Below are 16,478 nucleotides of genomic sequence, written 5' to 3' on the forward strand. Positions count from 1 at the left end.
TTATCCATTAAGCGGAGAAAATCTTAGTTAACATAGACCCCTCTTGCAAGAACGGACTAACAGGGTCAGCTACCCAGCCAACCTTCATAATTAAATACCGTTAGTGTATAGGTAGAGCTTGTTGTGAAAGACCTATTACTGGATAATTCATGGGTAGAGCCGAAGAATGTGAACTATACAAGTTAGAAATAACATTGATTAAATGAAGTAAAGGCTCCGGTGTATAGAGAAGACCTCACCGTTTAAGAAGTAACCATAGAAACGATGGAATCCACTATTTCTTTATCATTACTTTGTTTTTTTAATACCTAGTATAGTACAATTTCGTATTTTGAGGTGAAATACCTAGAAAAATAAAAAATTGTGGTTGGGAAGGTTATAGTAGCCAAATCAATTGGAATTCTTAGTTTATACATTGAAAAAATCAGTTTTGATATTAATATACCAGGAAAGGGATAAGTGAAAAACAAAATAAAAAAATGAAATAAAAAAAAATAAAAAAGAAACTCGATTAGTAAAAGCGTAAAAACCCTTACAACACCAAAACCCTTGGAAACCCTAATAAGTTGTTTCTTCATTCATTCAATGGCGGATTACAATCGAGCCGAATCAAATTCAATGAAGAAGAAGAAGAGAAAGGTTCCTGATTCCAACGAAAAGCCTTCGAAATCATCTCGTAAAAACCAATCAATAATAATCGAAGAAGAAGAAGATTCCTCTCCTCCGTGGAGAAATTTGCAGTTGATTTTGTCACTCAACAGCCAAAACCCACATCTGAATAAGTAATAACCAATCCTCTCTTACTCTCTCTCTCTTATAAATTATAATGTTTGGGTTTCTGATATGCAGACAAGTAGAACTGGCATATGGCTTTGTGAATTCAGGCTTTAATCAGCTGGAAGACGACTCGATTCATTCTCCAGAGGTTGTTAGTTTCGAGAGGGTTATTCTTTTTCTCAATAACTGGGTCCAGTCCACCTTCATTTCCGCACAGAAAAAACTTAGCCTTCACTTTGGTGTCACCTGCTCCTGTTTTGATTATAGATGCTGGGAGGTTTTTAAGTTTTGTCTAGACGAGGGTGCAAAACGACGTCTTTCCATGGGCGTTAATCGGGACATCTTACGAGTCATTCACTGCGTTGCCAAGAATACGCAAGTAAAATATTTTAACGATGATGAGTTAACGTTATATAATACGATTCTTGATTGCATTTCGTCGGTTTTTGTGTCACACGGGGGTGTGTCGAATGAAAATTTGGATTTGTGGATTTTGGTTGTCGGTACGGTTCTCGAGCTTGTTTTGAAAGTTATTACCAACAAGGGTGAGGATAGCAGGTCGGGTGGAGTTGTATTGAGTTTGGCATGTTTAGTGTTTGAGCCCTTCACCAAGTTCTTGAGGCTTCATCCGAATAAGAAGAGCGGTTTCCATGATTTTGTGGATAAACTTTTGGAACCGTTGCTGCATTTGACACATCAGTCAGTTACTAACACTAATCATGTTTGGATTAGTAAATTGTTGAAGCTAAATGAAGAAGTTTTGTGTCAAGGATTATTTCACTCGTCGCACGTTGATGGGTTTATGAGCTTACAGAGCTTAACAAAGTATAAGGTTTCTGATGATGGAAAGCAGAAAGATTCAAAAATAGTAATTAAAAGTTTCCACAGACACTTGTTTGATAAATTGGGAAGAATAGTCATGGAGAAGAAAGCTTTTGCATTGTTTGGTGTGGGAGAGCTTTTCCGCTTGTATGTTCATTGTATTAGAAGTCAAAATGAACCTGCCTTCAGTTCTGAGATTCGGAAGTCATTATTTGATTTCTTTGTACAAGTTATGGAACCGTTTTTAGGTGATATTGATACCTACCTTAAAGATGAAACGGAAGTTGGATCTGTGTTAGAAGATGTTCATTGCACGCTCAAGTCAGTTAATTCAATTCTTCTCAGTTTAATTGAAGAGGAAGTGTATGTAAGGGTGGATGATACATCTGAAGGGGCTTGCGGTAATTTCTTGAAACTGATTTGCGATAAGATAACACTACTCTCTGTTAAATTAGATCAAATAGTGCCATTGACTTTTGATGTTGATGATGGGAAATTTAAGGAGTTGGTGGAGGTGGTAGCCAAAAAGCTTGTTTTATGCATAAGCTATTTACTAAAAATTGATTATGAGGTTCTTGGTAATGATCTAGAAAGTTTATGGCTTTTGATGTTTTCATATGGGACCCTTGGACACACTTTGACCGATAAGTCCTTGGTTATTTCTGAAATAATTCATCTTGGATGCCACATTGTTAACCTTTACAGTGAGTTTCGTCAGGTTCGTAAACTATCTTCTTTGATTATATCTTTATGTAAACTTTTATTTGCATGCTTAAATCTGTGAAACAATCTTTATTTCTGTGCAAGTATTTCAACTAGAGGTAGCTATTTTGATCCGTTTGTGTGTAATGGGGTCAGTTAAGGTTACACGTTGTCTCCAAAAGGTCAAATTTTGGAATTTTAAATTGAAAACGTGTCTAAAATCAATTAAGTTTGTTGCAACTGCATAATTTGTTATTCATATTTAACACCTGAGTTGTTTATAAAGGTCAATAAAGAATTAGGAAAGACGTGTCAAGGGTTAGGTCCGACCTGAACCACCTGTTCTAAAAAACTGACCTGTTTTGACACTAATCTATTGTCCAACCTGTTCATTTGTGACCTCTAATTTGAACCAATGCTTATAAGTTTTCAAGAATGTTTTTGGTGAAATCAGACTTTTTGACATAAACTATTCATATTTGATAGGTGAGTACTTCTATTTTTGCACTCTGTAAAGCAATCAGGCGTTCAGTATCATCTGTAAGAGAGATTGAAATTAATCATCCAGAATCTTTTAGATCTGTATATCATGAATCATGGACAAAATCTTTGAGATTGATATTATGCTCACCAGAGCTAAGGCTCTCTGTTCATAATGCTATAAAATCCATACCTGAAGGCCAAGTAAGTTTGTGTATTCAAGAATTAGCTACTGATCTTTCTGAAACCCTTGAATGGATGAAGGGTAATTCAGTAAATTCATGTCAAGATTTGAAAGCGGAGGTTCTTGGTAACGGGTTGTCTGAAGTGTATGCTCTAATTCTTGATTCGTTAATGGTCACTACTGGTAACAGTAATCTTGTTGGAGTTTCTTTAAACAATTTGATGACGGTCATTCGTCCCATTACGAGTATATTGATTTCACAACCAGAGGACGGAGTTCGCAAATTTCTGTTGGAAGTTTCTGGATGCAAAGATGAAACAGTTTTAGTTTCTCATTGGATTTTTGTTTTCTTTTTTCGTCTTTATCTGTCTTCTAGAAGTTTATACCGCCAGGCTGTCAGTCTTGCCCCTCCAACTACTTCTAAGAAGATGTCAGAAGTGATGAGAGATACCTTTACAGCCTATTCTGCAAATGACTGGTTACAAAAAACCGAAAAGGACGAAGGCTATTTCTCTTGGATTTCCCAATCTTCAGCCTCTCTTCTTTATATTGTAGAAGCAATTTCCAACATTTTTAATAAGGAAAATTTGGCGGATATTTCTCCTTTAACATATGTTTTGAATGCTATGATTATTCAAAGGCTTGTTGACTTAAACCGGCAGGTCAACTCCTTTGAATTCATTATCAAGAGAAACGAAAATGAAGATGGTATTCACAGTAAACAAAATAAACGATTGCAAAAACGGTTTTTGAAGTTAACAGAAGAGGCAACGGGTCTTGTGAATGTTATGACGGGACATTTTTCTTTATTGAAAGATTGCCAGCTGGATTATTCATTGGATATTGCAGTTGCTGCAATCGATAAGAAGTCATTGCCTTGTGCAATTTGGTGCATTGTTTGTCAAAATATTGATATTTGGAGTACGCACGCGACTAAAAAGAAACTGAAGATGTTTCTCACAATTCTTCTTCGAAGTTCTCTTCCATATGCGAACAATAGTTTCAAGCAGTTTGGAGAGTGTAATAACCCTGTTAAATCTTCTAACTTGAAGACAGTCACGGGTCGAGAAATATCATTGGAGCTTCTTAGCAATACAATGTTATATGAGGAAAAGGTAAGATAGTATTCTAAACCCTCAGCTTTTAACATATAATTTTTTGGTACATAAATATTAGGAGTGGCAATATTGGTGGGATAGTAGGTTGGGTAACAGATCAAATGTGTCTTGGTTAAAATGGATAAGTTTTAGTTTTGGTCCGCCTATGTAGTTTTTAAGCATTTGTGTGTTATTTGTAAATGCAATAATAATTCAAACAATGGATAAACTAAGGGTATAAACGAGCCGAGCTCGACTAGGCCCAAGCTCGTTTAATTTATGAGATCTCAAGCTTGGGTTGGTTCAAGATCTATTTCTAAAGCTCGAGCTCGGCTCGTGAGTAGTTTTTCATGCTCGAGCTAGGCTCGTTTATTATTTATTAATTGTTATTTGTATGTCTTCTTATTTTTTTATAAATATTTTAATTATTGATTTTATATACATCCTAATATATGTAGTTTTTTATTTTATCATAATTTGATATATGATGATAATTATTATGTAAATATATATTTAATATCTTATTAATTTTTTTCAAAACTCAGTCGCCCGACCAGAAATCTCCCCCAAAAACCACCGTGACATCCCTAAACTCAGTCGCGACCACAACCACCGTGACTGCACAACCACCGCGACTGCCACAACAACCGCTCGCCACCACCACCGCCGTCAATAATCTGCAGGTTAACAGCTTCAGCAGCGGGATCTCTTTCTCTCTCTCTCTCTCTCTCCGACGGCTGTAACTCCGGCGACAAATCTCTCCGCTTGACTCTCACCACATATATACATATATACATATATATACACACACACAGCTAGATCTATTCAATTACCTCAATTCTACCTTCACCTAACCCTGTAACTATACTATACTATATCTTTCCAAGCCCTAATTTCATCAATTCCTCAGTTAAGCTTATTATATATATCAACCTATCCGTTCTTCAATCACCGATCTGAACCTATTCATATTATTATTATATTATTCATTTCACCTAGGGTTTCTTGTAACCTGGCTGCCGTTGAGCTGTATCTGCCTTCATCATCTTCACGGTATACTCGTTCCTTTCTCACTATTATTATTATTATTATTATTATTATTATTATTAGAACATACGTGATCCGGATCTTTGGAGTTTATTTTCATTTTAAGATCTCTTGACTATTATTGTTATTGCTACACACTATTATTATTATTATTATTAGTTTTTGTTACTATTATTATTATTATTATTATTGATTTGGTGTTCTATTGCTTGTGTTTGTGTGATTAGTTGCAACCATAGAGCGTAGGAACCATGACTATTACTTGAGACCATGTCCTGAAACGAGGGGTGTAGGAAAGAGTAAAGATAGGGAGCGTATATTGCGTTTGGCTTCTTGGAATGTAGGAACATTAAATGGTAAGTTGCTAGAATTGGTAGATGTGCTTAAAAGACGTAGGGTTCAGATAGCATGCCTCCAGGAGACTAAGTGGAAAGGACATAGAGGGGCTGAGTGTAATGGGTATAAGTTGTGGTACTCGGGGTCTGATGGAGCTAGGAATGGAGTGGGGTTTCTAGTGGCTAAGGAAATACACACTAGTGTGGTGGAGGTGATAAGACATAATGACAGGATTATGGTGTTGAAATTAGTACTAGGAGAGGAAGTAGTGGCAGTAGTCTCCGCCTACGCGCCTCATGTAGGCCTAGGGGATCAGGAAAAGAGAGAATTTTGGGATTGCCTAGACGCAGTGGTAGGGGGCATACCTAGGGGGGAGAGGATTTGCATAGGAAGTGATTTTAATGGACACATTGGTAAGGCTAACGATGGTTTTCAAGCCGTACATGGGGGTTTCGGTTTTGGTGATAGGAATGAGACCGGAACAGATCTTCTAGAGTTTGCGGTGGCACATGACCTAGGTATTATAAATTCTTATTTTAGGAAACAAGATTCTCATTTAATCACTTTTAGCAGTGGCGGACGCGACACGCAAATTGACTACCTTTTGATGAGGCAAGGAGACCGACGTTGGTGGAAGGACTGCAAAGTCATACCTGGGGAGGCAGTTGTGACTCAACATCGACTACTAGTGACAGATATAGCCTTCAGAAATAAGCTGACTGTTCGAGAGAAGAAAGGTACACCGAGAATTCGATGGGGAAATTTGAAGGACGAAAATCTCCTACTGTTTAAGGATAAACTCATACTGCATACGCGGGCTCGACTAAATGGGGACTCAACTCATATATGGGAAGCTATGGAGACAAAGATCATCCAAGTAGCAAAGGAGACTCTCGGGGTCACAACAGGAAAGACAAGTGGGCATAAGGAGTCTTGGTGGTGGAATGACGCAGTGCAAGACAAGATAAGAGACAAACAAGGATGTTTTAGGGAGCTGATGAGGTGCACGAATGAGGAGGAGCGAGTGGAATTGAGGGACAACTACAAAACGGCCAAGATAGAGGCGAAGAAGGCAGTGGCGGAAGCAAAGAAGGCGGCCTTTAAACGGATGTATGAAAGTCTAGAAACAAAAGAGGGGGAACATGCTATGTTTAAGATTGCTAAAGCCAGGGAGCGTAGAAGGCAAGATCTAGGATCGGTGAAGTTCATAAAGGATACAGATGGGCATGTACTGGTCAAGGAGCAGGACATCAAGCTAAGATGGCAAACCTACTTCCACAATCTTTTTAACAATGGGAGAGCTTACCAAGAAGAACATGATAACACAAACTTTCAACGACAACAATCGAATAACTGCTACTGCCAACGGATCACACGAAAAGAGGTGAAGGATGCACTTAGGAGGATGGGAAGGTCTAAGGCGGTTGGCCCAGACAACATACCCATCGAGGTGTGGAAGTGTCTGGGGGAGGAAGGAGTCATGTGGTTAACTACTCTGTTCAATAGTATTCTCAAATCAGGTAAGATGCCAGACCAGTGGAGGCGCAGCGTTGTAGTTCCTATCTATAAGAACAAAGGAGACGCCCAATGTTGTGGTAACTACCGAGGAATCAAACTACTAAGTCATACTATGAAGCTATGGGAAAGAGTGATTGAGGGTAGACTTAGACGAGAAACTCAGGTTACGGTCAACCAATTTGGCTTCATGCCGGGGCGTTCCACCACAGAGGCAATACACCTTATAAGAAGATTAATGGAAAAGTATAGGGAGAAGAAACGTGATCTACATATGGTGTTTATTGACCTAGAAAAGGCCTACGACAGTGTGCCACGACAGGTGCTCTGGGAGTGCTTGGAGGGTAGAAGAGTGCCCAGGAAATACATAGAGATAATTATGGATATGTATACCAGGAGTGAAACAAGTGTCCGTGCGCCAGTGGGGGATACTGATTTCTTTCCTGTAGAGGTAGGTCTTCACCAGGGGTCAGCGTTGAGCCCGTTTCTTTTTGCAGTAGTCTTGGATGAGTTGTCAAAGTCGATTCAGGGGACTCCCGTGGTGCATGATGTTCGCAGACGATATTGTGTTACTTGCTGAGAAAAAACAAGATCTAAACATGAGGCTTGAGGAGTGGCGAACAACCTTAGAGACAAAAGGTTTAAAGATTAGCCGATCTAAGACGGAGTACCTCCACTGTGATTTTGGTGGGATAAACGACAATGAAGACGCACATATCACAATTGAAGGGCAGGTGGTCCCGCAGGTAACGAAGTTCAAGTATTTAGGATCATTTGTACAGAGCGATGGGGAATTAGACAGTGATGTGACCCACCGAGTTCAGGTAGGATGGTGTAGATGGAAAGCAGCCACAGGTATATTGTGCGACAAGAGTTTCCCGACTAAACTAAAGGGAAAATTCTATAGGGTGGCAGTTAGACCTGCAATGCTATATGGAACAGATTGTTGGGCCATCAAGAAGGCACAAGTGCGGAAGATGGAGGTAGCAGAAATGAGAATGCTACGTTGGATGTGTGGGCACACAAGGCTAGACCGAATAAGAAACGTTGTGTTTCGCGAGAGATTAGGGGTGGCGAACATAGCAGACAAGATAAGAGAGTGGAGATTGAGATGGTTTGGACATGTAAAGAGAAGACAGACGACGAATCCTGTTAGATCCGTAGAAAACATTACTATAGAGGGGAGGAGGGGTAGAGGACGACCGAAATTGACTTGGGATGAGAGGATTAGGCATGATTTGATAGACCTAAACCTCTCTGAGGACATGGTTGAGGATAGGAATTCGTGGAGAAGTAGAATTAAAGTTAAGGATTTTTAGAGAGAATTGAATACCTTAGGGCTTAGACTTAACTTATTTAGGTCACATACCATAATGGTATTTCCCTTACATATATTATTATTATTATTATAATTATTATTAGCTTTTATATAGCTGTTAAACTGTGATCTTATTATTAATATTAATATTATTATAATTAGTAGTAGTTTTTATATAACTGTTAAGCTTTGATTTCCTTTATTTTGCTTCATACACATGTATTTAGAGCCGAGGGTCTCTCTGGAAGCCACCTCTTTATTCCTTTGGATAGAGGTACGGTGTGCCTACATCCCATCCTCCCCAGACCCTACTTATAGCTTTGCTGTCGGTGGGATTTTACTGGGCATGATTGATTGATTGATTGATAAATATATATTTAATATACTAAATAAAAACTATGCAAATAATCAGTTGGTTTAGCCCCGAGCCGGATCGAGCTCGATAAGTGAGGCTGGGGCTTGGGCTCGTATATTTAACAAGCTTTTTTTAGGCTCGAGCTTGTTTAAGCTGGCTCAGTTTGAGCTTTTGGCGAGCCAATGTCGAGTAGTTCCCGAGCGCCGTGGCTCGTTTAAACTTCTAGATAAAACTATTCTTGGAGGTTGTATGCATTACATATAGACATTGGTGACTTTCAATCTGTTTTGACTCGTTTCTGTTTTAGCTGGCAATAAATTTGACTCGTGTCTGTTTAAACAAAACACAAACTGACTCATTCACACGCAAATGGATTGAAATCGGCACCTCTAGTTAGTTTTTTATTTTATTTTCTGTCTTCTTGTTTGAATAACATATGCATTTCATATTATTCATGCTGTTTTTTTCTTTAATTAGTTTGTTAGGAAGCATATGGTGTCAAGCTTTTGTAAGTTTCTGAAAGAGTTGGTGTCACCATTATTTAGTGATGGAGTCGATATTGAATTACAAGAACATCCCAACTGGCCCGAGGTTTTAAATTCTCTCAAAATCCCATCAGCTGTTTCAAACAATATCAGGAAAATTGGCAGTCAGCAAGAAGTTGATCCATCAGTTGAGATGATATATACAGCCTGTGAAACGTCATTTAATTTTCTCACTTGGATGCCACAAAGATGTATAAGTTCTAACTCATTCTCTCTCTATGCAATTTGTATATTAAACCTTGAAAGGTAACTCCTTTTTCTTACAAGTAAAAAGACACTTTTGCCTGTTTAACTAGTATTCACCTGCTCAAGTCAGAATCTAACATGTTATTTTCTATTTTTTTTTATTTTAGGTTTATAGTTGGTACTTTATTAGGGGATAATATCGATCCTTCACTGTGTGACCATTATAAACTCTTACGTCTCTTTCTTTGCTGTCGAAGAACACTGAAAACATTAATGGTTACATATTGTGAAGATAATTTGGAATCCAGTCAGCAATCACTTGGGGCCTTACACTTTGAAGGCAAGTTTCCTGCTTTATGGCTTTTAGAGTCATTACACTCTGTGCAACATATATTTTTAAAAGATGAAAACACCCATGTGAACGATCTTATGTTTTCACTAATGGATTACACATCATATGTGTTTTTAACACTCGCCAAGGGTAGTTTTGTCCATGCAAGCCATTTTCTTATATCCTCTAGGAAACCTTCTGAACAGAAGGCCACACCTGCACCAACATTTGATCAAGAAGATAGTAATGATGCAAGCAACTTTGTAATACATGCAGCCGATGCATTAAAAGATCACTCACAAATCTTGCTTACCCGTGAAATTGAGAAACCTTCTAGAAGCCATGTTTTGAGGCTTTCTTCTGTTATTGCTTGCTTCCAGGGATTCTTGTGGGGCCTCTCATCTACATTGTGTCACATGGATGCGCGTAATATTAATCTAAAAGCCATATTTTTAAGAAGAAATTTCGAGCCCGTTGACAAGTTGAAACTCTGCATTGATACATACACAGCTTTTGTGCAGAAGTTTTTGTTTGAGTTGGTTCTTCAAGATGATAAGCTACTTGAAGCTTCTAGAAGTTTCTGTTTAGAAGATGTGGATCCGGGCAGTGTGCGTGTAAATAACATCTTTCTTAGCAGGGTTTTGGCGGGAGAAAATCTTGAAGAGGCGTTTTTCTTCAGACAGCTATTTATTGCATATTCCGCCATTCTCAAGCTGAATTTACAGATCAAAACTTCATTGTCAACAAATTTGGTTAATATATTTATAGAAATTTCAGAAATTTTGTTGTTGGAATTCTCAAAGAACACAGAAGCACCATCAGAGTTTACTTTCGTCTTCTTAGATGGGATCGGGAAATTTCTAGAAGAATTGGCGAATCATCTTAATTCAACTAGTTCTACTTTGCCTAAAAAAGTTTATGAGAAGTTGGTTGATTTGCACTTGAAGGCTATTGGGAAATGTATCTCTTTACAACAGGAAAGAGCTACTTTAGAATCCCATGAAACTGAATCAAGTACAAAGACGATGAATGATCCTGAATTTGCATACTCTAGCTTATTAGATGTATTCAAAAACAGATTAAGGCTGTCTTTTAAAGTTTTTGTGAGTAAACCATCAGAGTTGTACATATCATCTGCAGTGCAGTCTATTAAAAAAGCTCTAATTGGGCTGCATGAAAGCAATTATCAAATATATACTGGAAATTCAAATGGTGGAAAAGTTACTTCAGTTGTTGCAGCTGGAGTTGACTGTTTGGATGTTGTTCTTGAAGCCATTACAGGTAAATTTTTATTGCATATTCCAATAGGTTGGTTGAAATTTGGCGTGGCAAGATGGGCTGGTCGGGCGGCTCAAAATGGGTATTTGTTGGTATATGTTGGGTGAGCATGAGACTGTTTTGTTTAAAAAGTTAACTTTTTAAGAAAAGATTAGTGTCAGTTTATGATTACAAAAATATATTCTGCGTTTTTAAAAAATGAAAGGGAGGTTTAATGCTTTAAAAGTGCACTTTGGAGAACTTTCGATCAATTTGGCTTGTCTTTTCTTCAGCCTTTTTCTGTCCTGTGACCTGTCATAGTTAAACAAACTTCAATTCTGGGGTCGTTTTGATAATTGTAGTGCCCAAAGCAAACTCAATCTTTAAGAAAATACTCTCATATCAATGTAGTTATTTGTACGTGAGCCAGAATTGCCACTAGTAGAAAATGTATTATAATGTTTACTTATGATTACTGTTGTTTTAACAGGGCGAAAGGGTCTAAGCACGGTGAAAACAGATATCTTGGGTTCAGTGTGTTGTCTCTTCAACATTATTTATCATTTACAGGGCCCACAGATCTTCTACAAAAGCTCGGTTTCTACTACACATAATTGTGTTGATCCTGATTCTGGATCTGTTGTGCTTATGTGTATTGAAGTACTTACTAAAGTGTCGGGAAAACATGCTCTTTATCAAATGGACGCGTGCCATGTGGCACAAGCCCTTAGTATTCCGTCAACGCTTTTTCAAAAACTTGTCCCGCTCACAATTTCTGAAAATAAGAATAAGAGTATGAGTGACAAGCTTCTAGATCGACAATATTCGGTTGAATTATATGCAGCGTGTTGCAGGATGCTGTACACTTTTCTCAGGCATCACAAAAGGTTACAAAAAGAAAATGATTAAAACTTTGGTGTTTTTTGAGTACAGGGGTAAAATGGGTGGGTTGGATGGGCTGCAACATGTCAAAACGGGTCATTTTTTGGTATGGGTCTGATTGTCCTGAAACAATTTTTTCACCAAAAAGTTTGTTATGCATGATTACAATTTTATACTATTTAAATAATTTGCAGGTTTTCTCTGAATTGACACACAAGTCCACGCACTTTATTTTCGCATGATTATATCTCAACATATAAAAGTATTATTGTATTTTATATATGATTAAAGGTCCTTTTTTGCATGACTGTTTTATATCAGGTTAAAGGTCCTTTTTTGCATGACTGAGTTCTTTTTAATTTGTTTTTCTATAAAAAAAGACCTTTTCATTAAGTCTTATAAGTTAAAGGATTAAACCACACGCAATTCAGCAAAATTTATCTTTTATATATATATATATTTTTGTCGGATATAATTATGAAGTTTATTATTTCAATATTTATCTTACTTTTAATTAAAATGATTTAAGGGGTTTAGTGCATTAGAGTACACCTTGAACAACTTTTGACCATTTTCTTTTAACAATTTAATCAAATTATTAGTGTTGACCCGTTATGGATAAAATATTACCTGGATAGACCCATCTGTAAGTAATTGGGTTAGGATTGCTTAAGAGCATGTGTAGGTGAATGCGTTATGTTAATAAAGGTTGCATGCAACTTTCAGGGAAAGTTTACAGCACATTGCACTGCTCCAAGCTTCTGTTACTATTCTTCTTCATTGTTTGGAAATGGTAAACAAAGTACAAGAAAGCCCTTTGGTGTGGAGCCTACAAGAGGGAGTGAAATGTAGTGCTTTCCTCAGAAGAATTTATGAAGAGGTTTGTTTCTCATTTTAAGAACTGAGAAAAGAAAAGGGTGGGGATTGTTGTGAAAAAAAAAATTTAGACGGTTTATGAGGTGGTACTAAAAACCCTCAAATAAGGTTACAAGAGGGGTAAATAAGTAATTTCATTTTAACTCAGATAATCAGTTACAAGTAGAATGAATTATTTATCGTAATTTAACTAGTTGTGGACTTGTGGTAAATCAAGATCTTCTTTTCAGCATCTAGTTTTATTTTATTGCAGATACGGCAACAGAAAGATGTTATTGGGCAGGATTGTCGGCTGTTTTTATCAAGTTACATAGTGGTGTATTCAGGATACGGTCCTCTGAAAGCTGGCATCATGAGGTTAGTTTTGTAATCTTAGTCTCAAAACTCTCTCATTTGCAGCATTACTGACAGTGGTGACATTTTTAACCCGTTTACTTATAAATGGGTTAATTGGATTATGGTCTATCCTAACTGTAAGTTTAAAAAAAATTTGCTTACAAAATCTCCTTTACACTTGGTCATCGCCTTTTACATATATTTTTTACAAGTTGTTAAGTATGTGCAAATCTTAAATCTTATATGAAGTAGATAGATGAAAAAGAAAAAGCATTTATTAAAGTTAATGTTTCTTAAAAGTTTCATTAATTACTTTTTAAAATGAGAAAATCTTTTATAAAAGTTATTTATATACATGTCATTTATTATCTTAAACAAGTAGTAAAAAATAATATAATAAATTTGGGGACCTCACATGGATTCATCTGTGGGCATCTGGGCAGGTGCTCTATATTCAGTTTTTTGATTTTTTAATTTGGGCAAAGTTGTTTTGGGTCAATTCAACTTGACCTGTTATTCAACCTGTTCGTTTTCCAATTCTAATTAGTAATTACCAGCCTTCATGCTATCCAGATTAAACATGTGCTAGGGCGTTTTGTTTTTTTCTTGTATGTACGGACTTATGTAAAACCTTAATCATATAATCATTGACAAGGCCCGTGATAAATACTTATTGCAGGGAAATAGATGACGCTTTGAGACCAGGTGTTTATGCTTTAATAGATGCTTGCTCGCCCGATGATCTGCAATATCTTCATACTGTTTTAGGAGGTAGTAAATTAATCATTCATTATTTGCAATGTTCGTGCATAGTTAAGAGAAATATTAGTACTCAATGTTAACCTGTCATTTGTTTGTGTTTCAGAGGGTCCTTGCAGAAACACTTTGGCAAATCTTCAACACGATTACAAAATTAATTTCCAGTATGAAGGAAAAGTGTAACCAGATGCTAAGTGAAGTCGTCAGTCGTCCGCTTGCATATGAACCTCATTTATTAATCTCAGAATTGAAGCAGATTTGTAGATTGTTGTTGTATTTTGGCAATTTTGATGATATCTATGAACATTTTGATTCAGTAACTCATCGGTGATAAATTCATTTGTAAAGTTGCCAATGGCATATTCGAGTCCATCGGAAATGCATAGGTGGTTAGTTGACTTTTTTTATAGTGGAAACTCCGTTTTGACTCACGCAGTACTGTGTTATCTCCACATTGTTGTTCATATTACTGTTACAATCACCGCATTAGACGTGCACAAAAAAACCGGTTCCGGAACCTAACTGGTGGAACCGAACCGGAACCGGTTCCAGTTCCAACCTGGTTGGTACAATACCCGGTTTGGGTATTTTTGTACCCGAAAATCGTACCCGGTTCTCCTATTTGTATGTCAGTATCAGTTCCAACCCGGTTCCTACCCGGTTCTTAATTGGAACCGGTTCGGTTCGTACCCGGAAAAACCGGTTCCGACGGGTTTTTTTTGAAGGGTCAAACAAAAGTCAAACTAGCCGTTGGAACCGGTTCCAACGGTAATATAGCCGTTGGAACCGGTTTTTTAGACACCAATTAGCCGTTGGAACCGGTTCCAACGGTAATATAGCCGTTGGAACCGGTTTTTTGAGACAATAGATCCGTTGGAACTGGTTCCAACGGTAATATAGCTATTGGAACCGGTTTTTGATGCCCAAACCTATATATAACTTGTTTCCACCACTTGTTTCACCACCAAACTCAAAAATAAACTAAAATACTACTCCTTTAGCAAACCCGTTCCTTTACCCGACCATCCAACTAAATATTATTATGGCACCCATCAAAAAAACTAACAAGAAGGCTAAGAAGAGTGTTTTTGTTGCCCCCGTTCCTGTTACGGAGGACCCAAGGGTTGTTACGGTAGTCAACCATAACCGCAACCAAGACATATGGAAGAATTGGGATTTGATTGTGGATGACGAAGGTTATCAAAAGGCTCGTTGCAAACTATGTGGTTCAATATTAAAGCACGATTCCAACTCTACTTTGAGAAAGCACATCAAGAAGCCATATTGCAAGGCGTTGAAAAGGATTGGCGCGACCGATCAAATTGACTTGGGTAAAGATGGTACACTATTTCGTTACAACACGACACAAGTTCAAGATAGAATGGCAAAGTTCGTTATTCAACGAGGTTTGCCGTTTAACCACTTTGATGACCCGGAGTTGACGTTGTTGATTCGCGAAACTCTACAACCGAGATACACACATGTAAGTCGTACTACCTTAAGACGTCATTGTATCAGGTTGTGGGAGTGTGCTAAAAAAGAGTTAATCGAGTCTTTTCATTCTTTAGAAGCCATGGTTAGTTTAACTACCGATGTTTGGTCGGCACCACACGGGTTGCCCGAATCATACATATGTGTCACCGCTCATTGGGTTGATCCGGTGACATGGCAATTGATGAAACGCACCATCGCTTTTGAAAACTTCCCGTTCCCACATACCGCCGAAAAATTGTTTGAATTACTTGATGAAGTTATAACGACTTACAACTTGAGAAATAAAATATTTTCGATTTCGTTTGACAACGCTTCAAACAATACTAAGGCGGCTGAAAAATTTATCATTAAATATTCACCACCTTGTTTCGGGGATTTTTTTCATGTTCGATGTGTTGCACATATCATCAACTTGGTTGTTCAAATAGGTCTTGACAATGAAAACATTTGTGATGATTTAAAATACTTTAGACTTATGTTACAAGATGTCTTCAAAAGTGGTAAAAGAAGACATCTTGAATATAAGAACTATTGCAAGTCGGTTGAAAGAAAGTATTTGGGGCCGAATTGGGACGTTCCAACCCGTTGGAACTCAACTTGTCATATGTTAAAGTGTGCTTTTGCCCAACGCCAAACTTTACAAGCTTTTCATAACAATCTTGTTGAAGAACGCGAGGCCGATATGTTTCCGGAAAGTGTTTGGGTCCAAGTCGGTTATTTGTTGGAGTATCTTGACGTGTTCAAAAAGTCAACAACAAAATTATCGGGAGTCTATTACCCTACTAGTTGTTGGGTTTTGCAAGAATTGTACTATATGTCTTGTGTTTTTAAAAGCTTTGCGGAGAAGAACAAACTCTTCGAAAATATTGTTGCGGTGATGAAAGAAAAGTTCATAAAATATTTTGAAAACATAACGCCGGTCTTTACTTGTGCCGCCGCATTAAACCCCTATTGGAATGTTAATGGGGTTGAAACAACGATTGAGGAAATATTCGACAACTTAGGTATGCACGAGATCGACCCGAAGTTGTCGACGGTGTAGGTTCCCAGCCGGATCTACACGAGATATCTCGTTCTACGTAGGTGCGGAATCCCTACGTAAGACGTTACGAGCGTAGAAGACAAAACGATTAAACACGTTACAATAAACACAAACACGTTATATTGCAACCGTAAACA

At 37.6% G+C, this 16,478-nt stretch overlaps 1 protein-coding gene across 1 annotated transcript; it reads left to right on the top strand.

Moving 5' to 3' along the window:
• Positions 1-919: 919 nt before the first annotated feature.
• On the top strand, positions 920-13,996 carry LOC143567785 (uncharacterized). The gene is made up of 9 exons (XM_077054102.1): positions 920-2,317; positions 2,788-4,080; positions 9,111-9,424; positions 9,532-10,976; positions 11,443-11,839; positions 12,561-12,714; positions 12,964-13,067; positions 13,726-13,817; positions 13,912-13,996. The coding sequence occupies exons 1-9, from the start codon at positions 1,100-1,102 to the stop codon at positions 13,986-13,988; spliced, it is 5,094 nt and encodes a 1,697-aa protein (XP_076910217.1). The 5' UTR covers positions 920-1,099; the 3' UTR covers positions 13,989-13,996.
• The last annotated feature ends 2,482 nt before the right edge of the window (positions 13,997-16,478 follow it).

The sequence above is a fragment of the Bidens hawaiensis genome, unplaced genomic scaffold (assembly GCF_021521415.1).
Source record: "Bidens hawaiensis isolate Kalapana, Puna unplaced genomic scaffold, B.hawaiensis_p1.1 tig00023637_1, whole genome shotgun sequence".
Taxonomy (NCBI): Eukaryota; Viridiplantae; Streptophyta; class Magnoliopsida; order Asterales; family Asteraceae; genus Bidens; species Bidens hawaiensis.

Excerpts from the sequence above, each read along its gene's own strand:
- LOC143567785 (XM_077054102.1), top strand. The coding sequence starts at position 1,100 with ATGGGCGTTAATCGGGACATCTTACGAGTCATTCACTGCGTTGCCAAG. Across the intron at positions 10,977-11,442 it reads TGTTCTTGAAGCCATTACAG|GGCGAAAGGGTCTAAGCACG; the intron begins GTAAATTTTTAT and ends TTGTTTTAACAG. Across the intron at positions 12,715-12,963 it reads TCAGAAGAATTTATGAAGAG|ATACGGCAACAGAAAGATGT; the intron begins GTTTGTTTCTCA and ends ATTTTATTGCAG.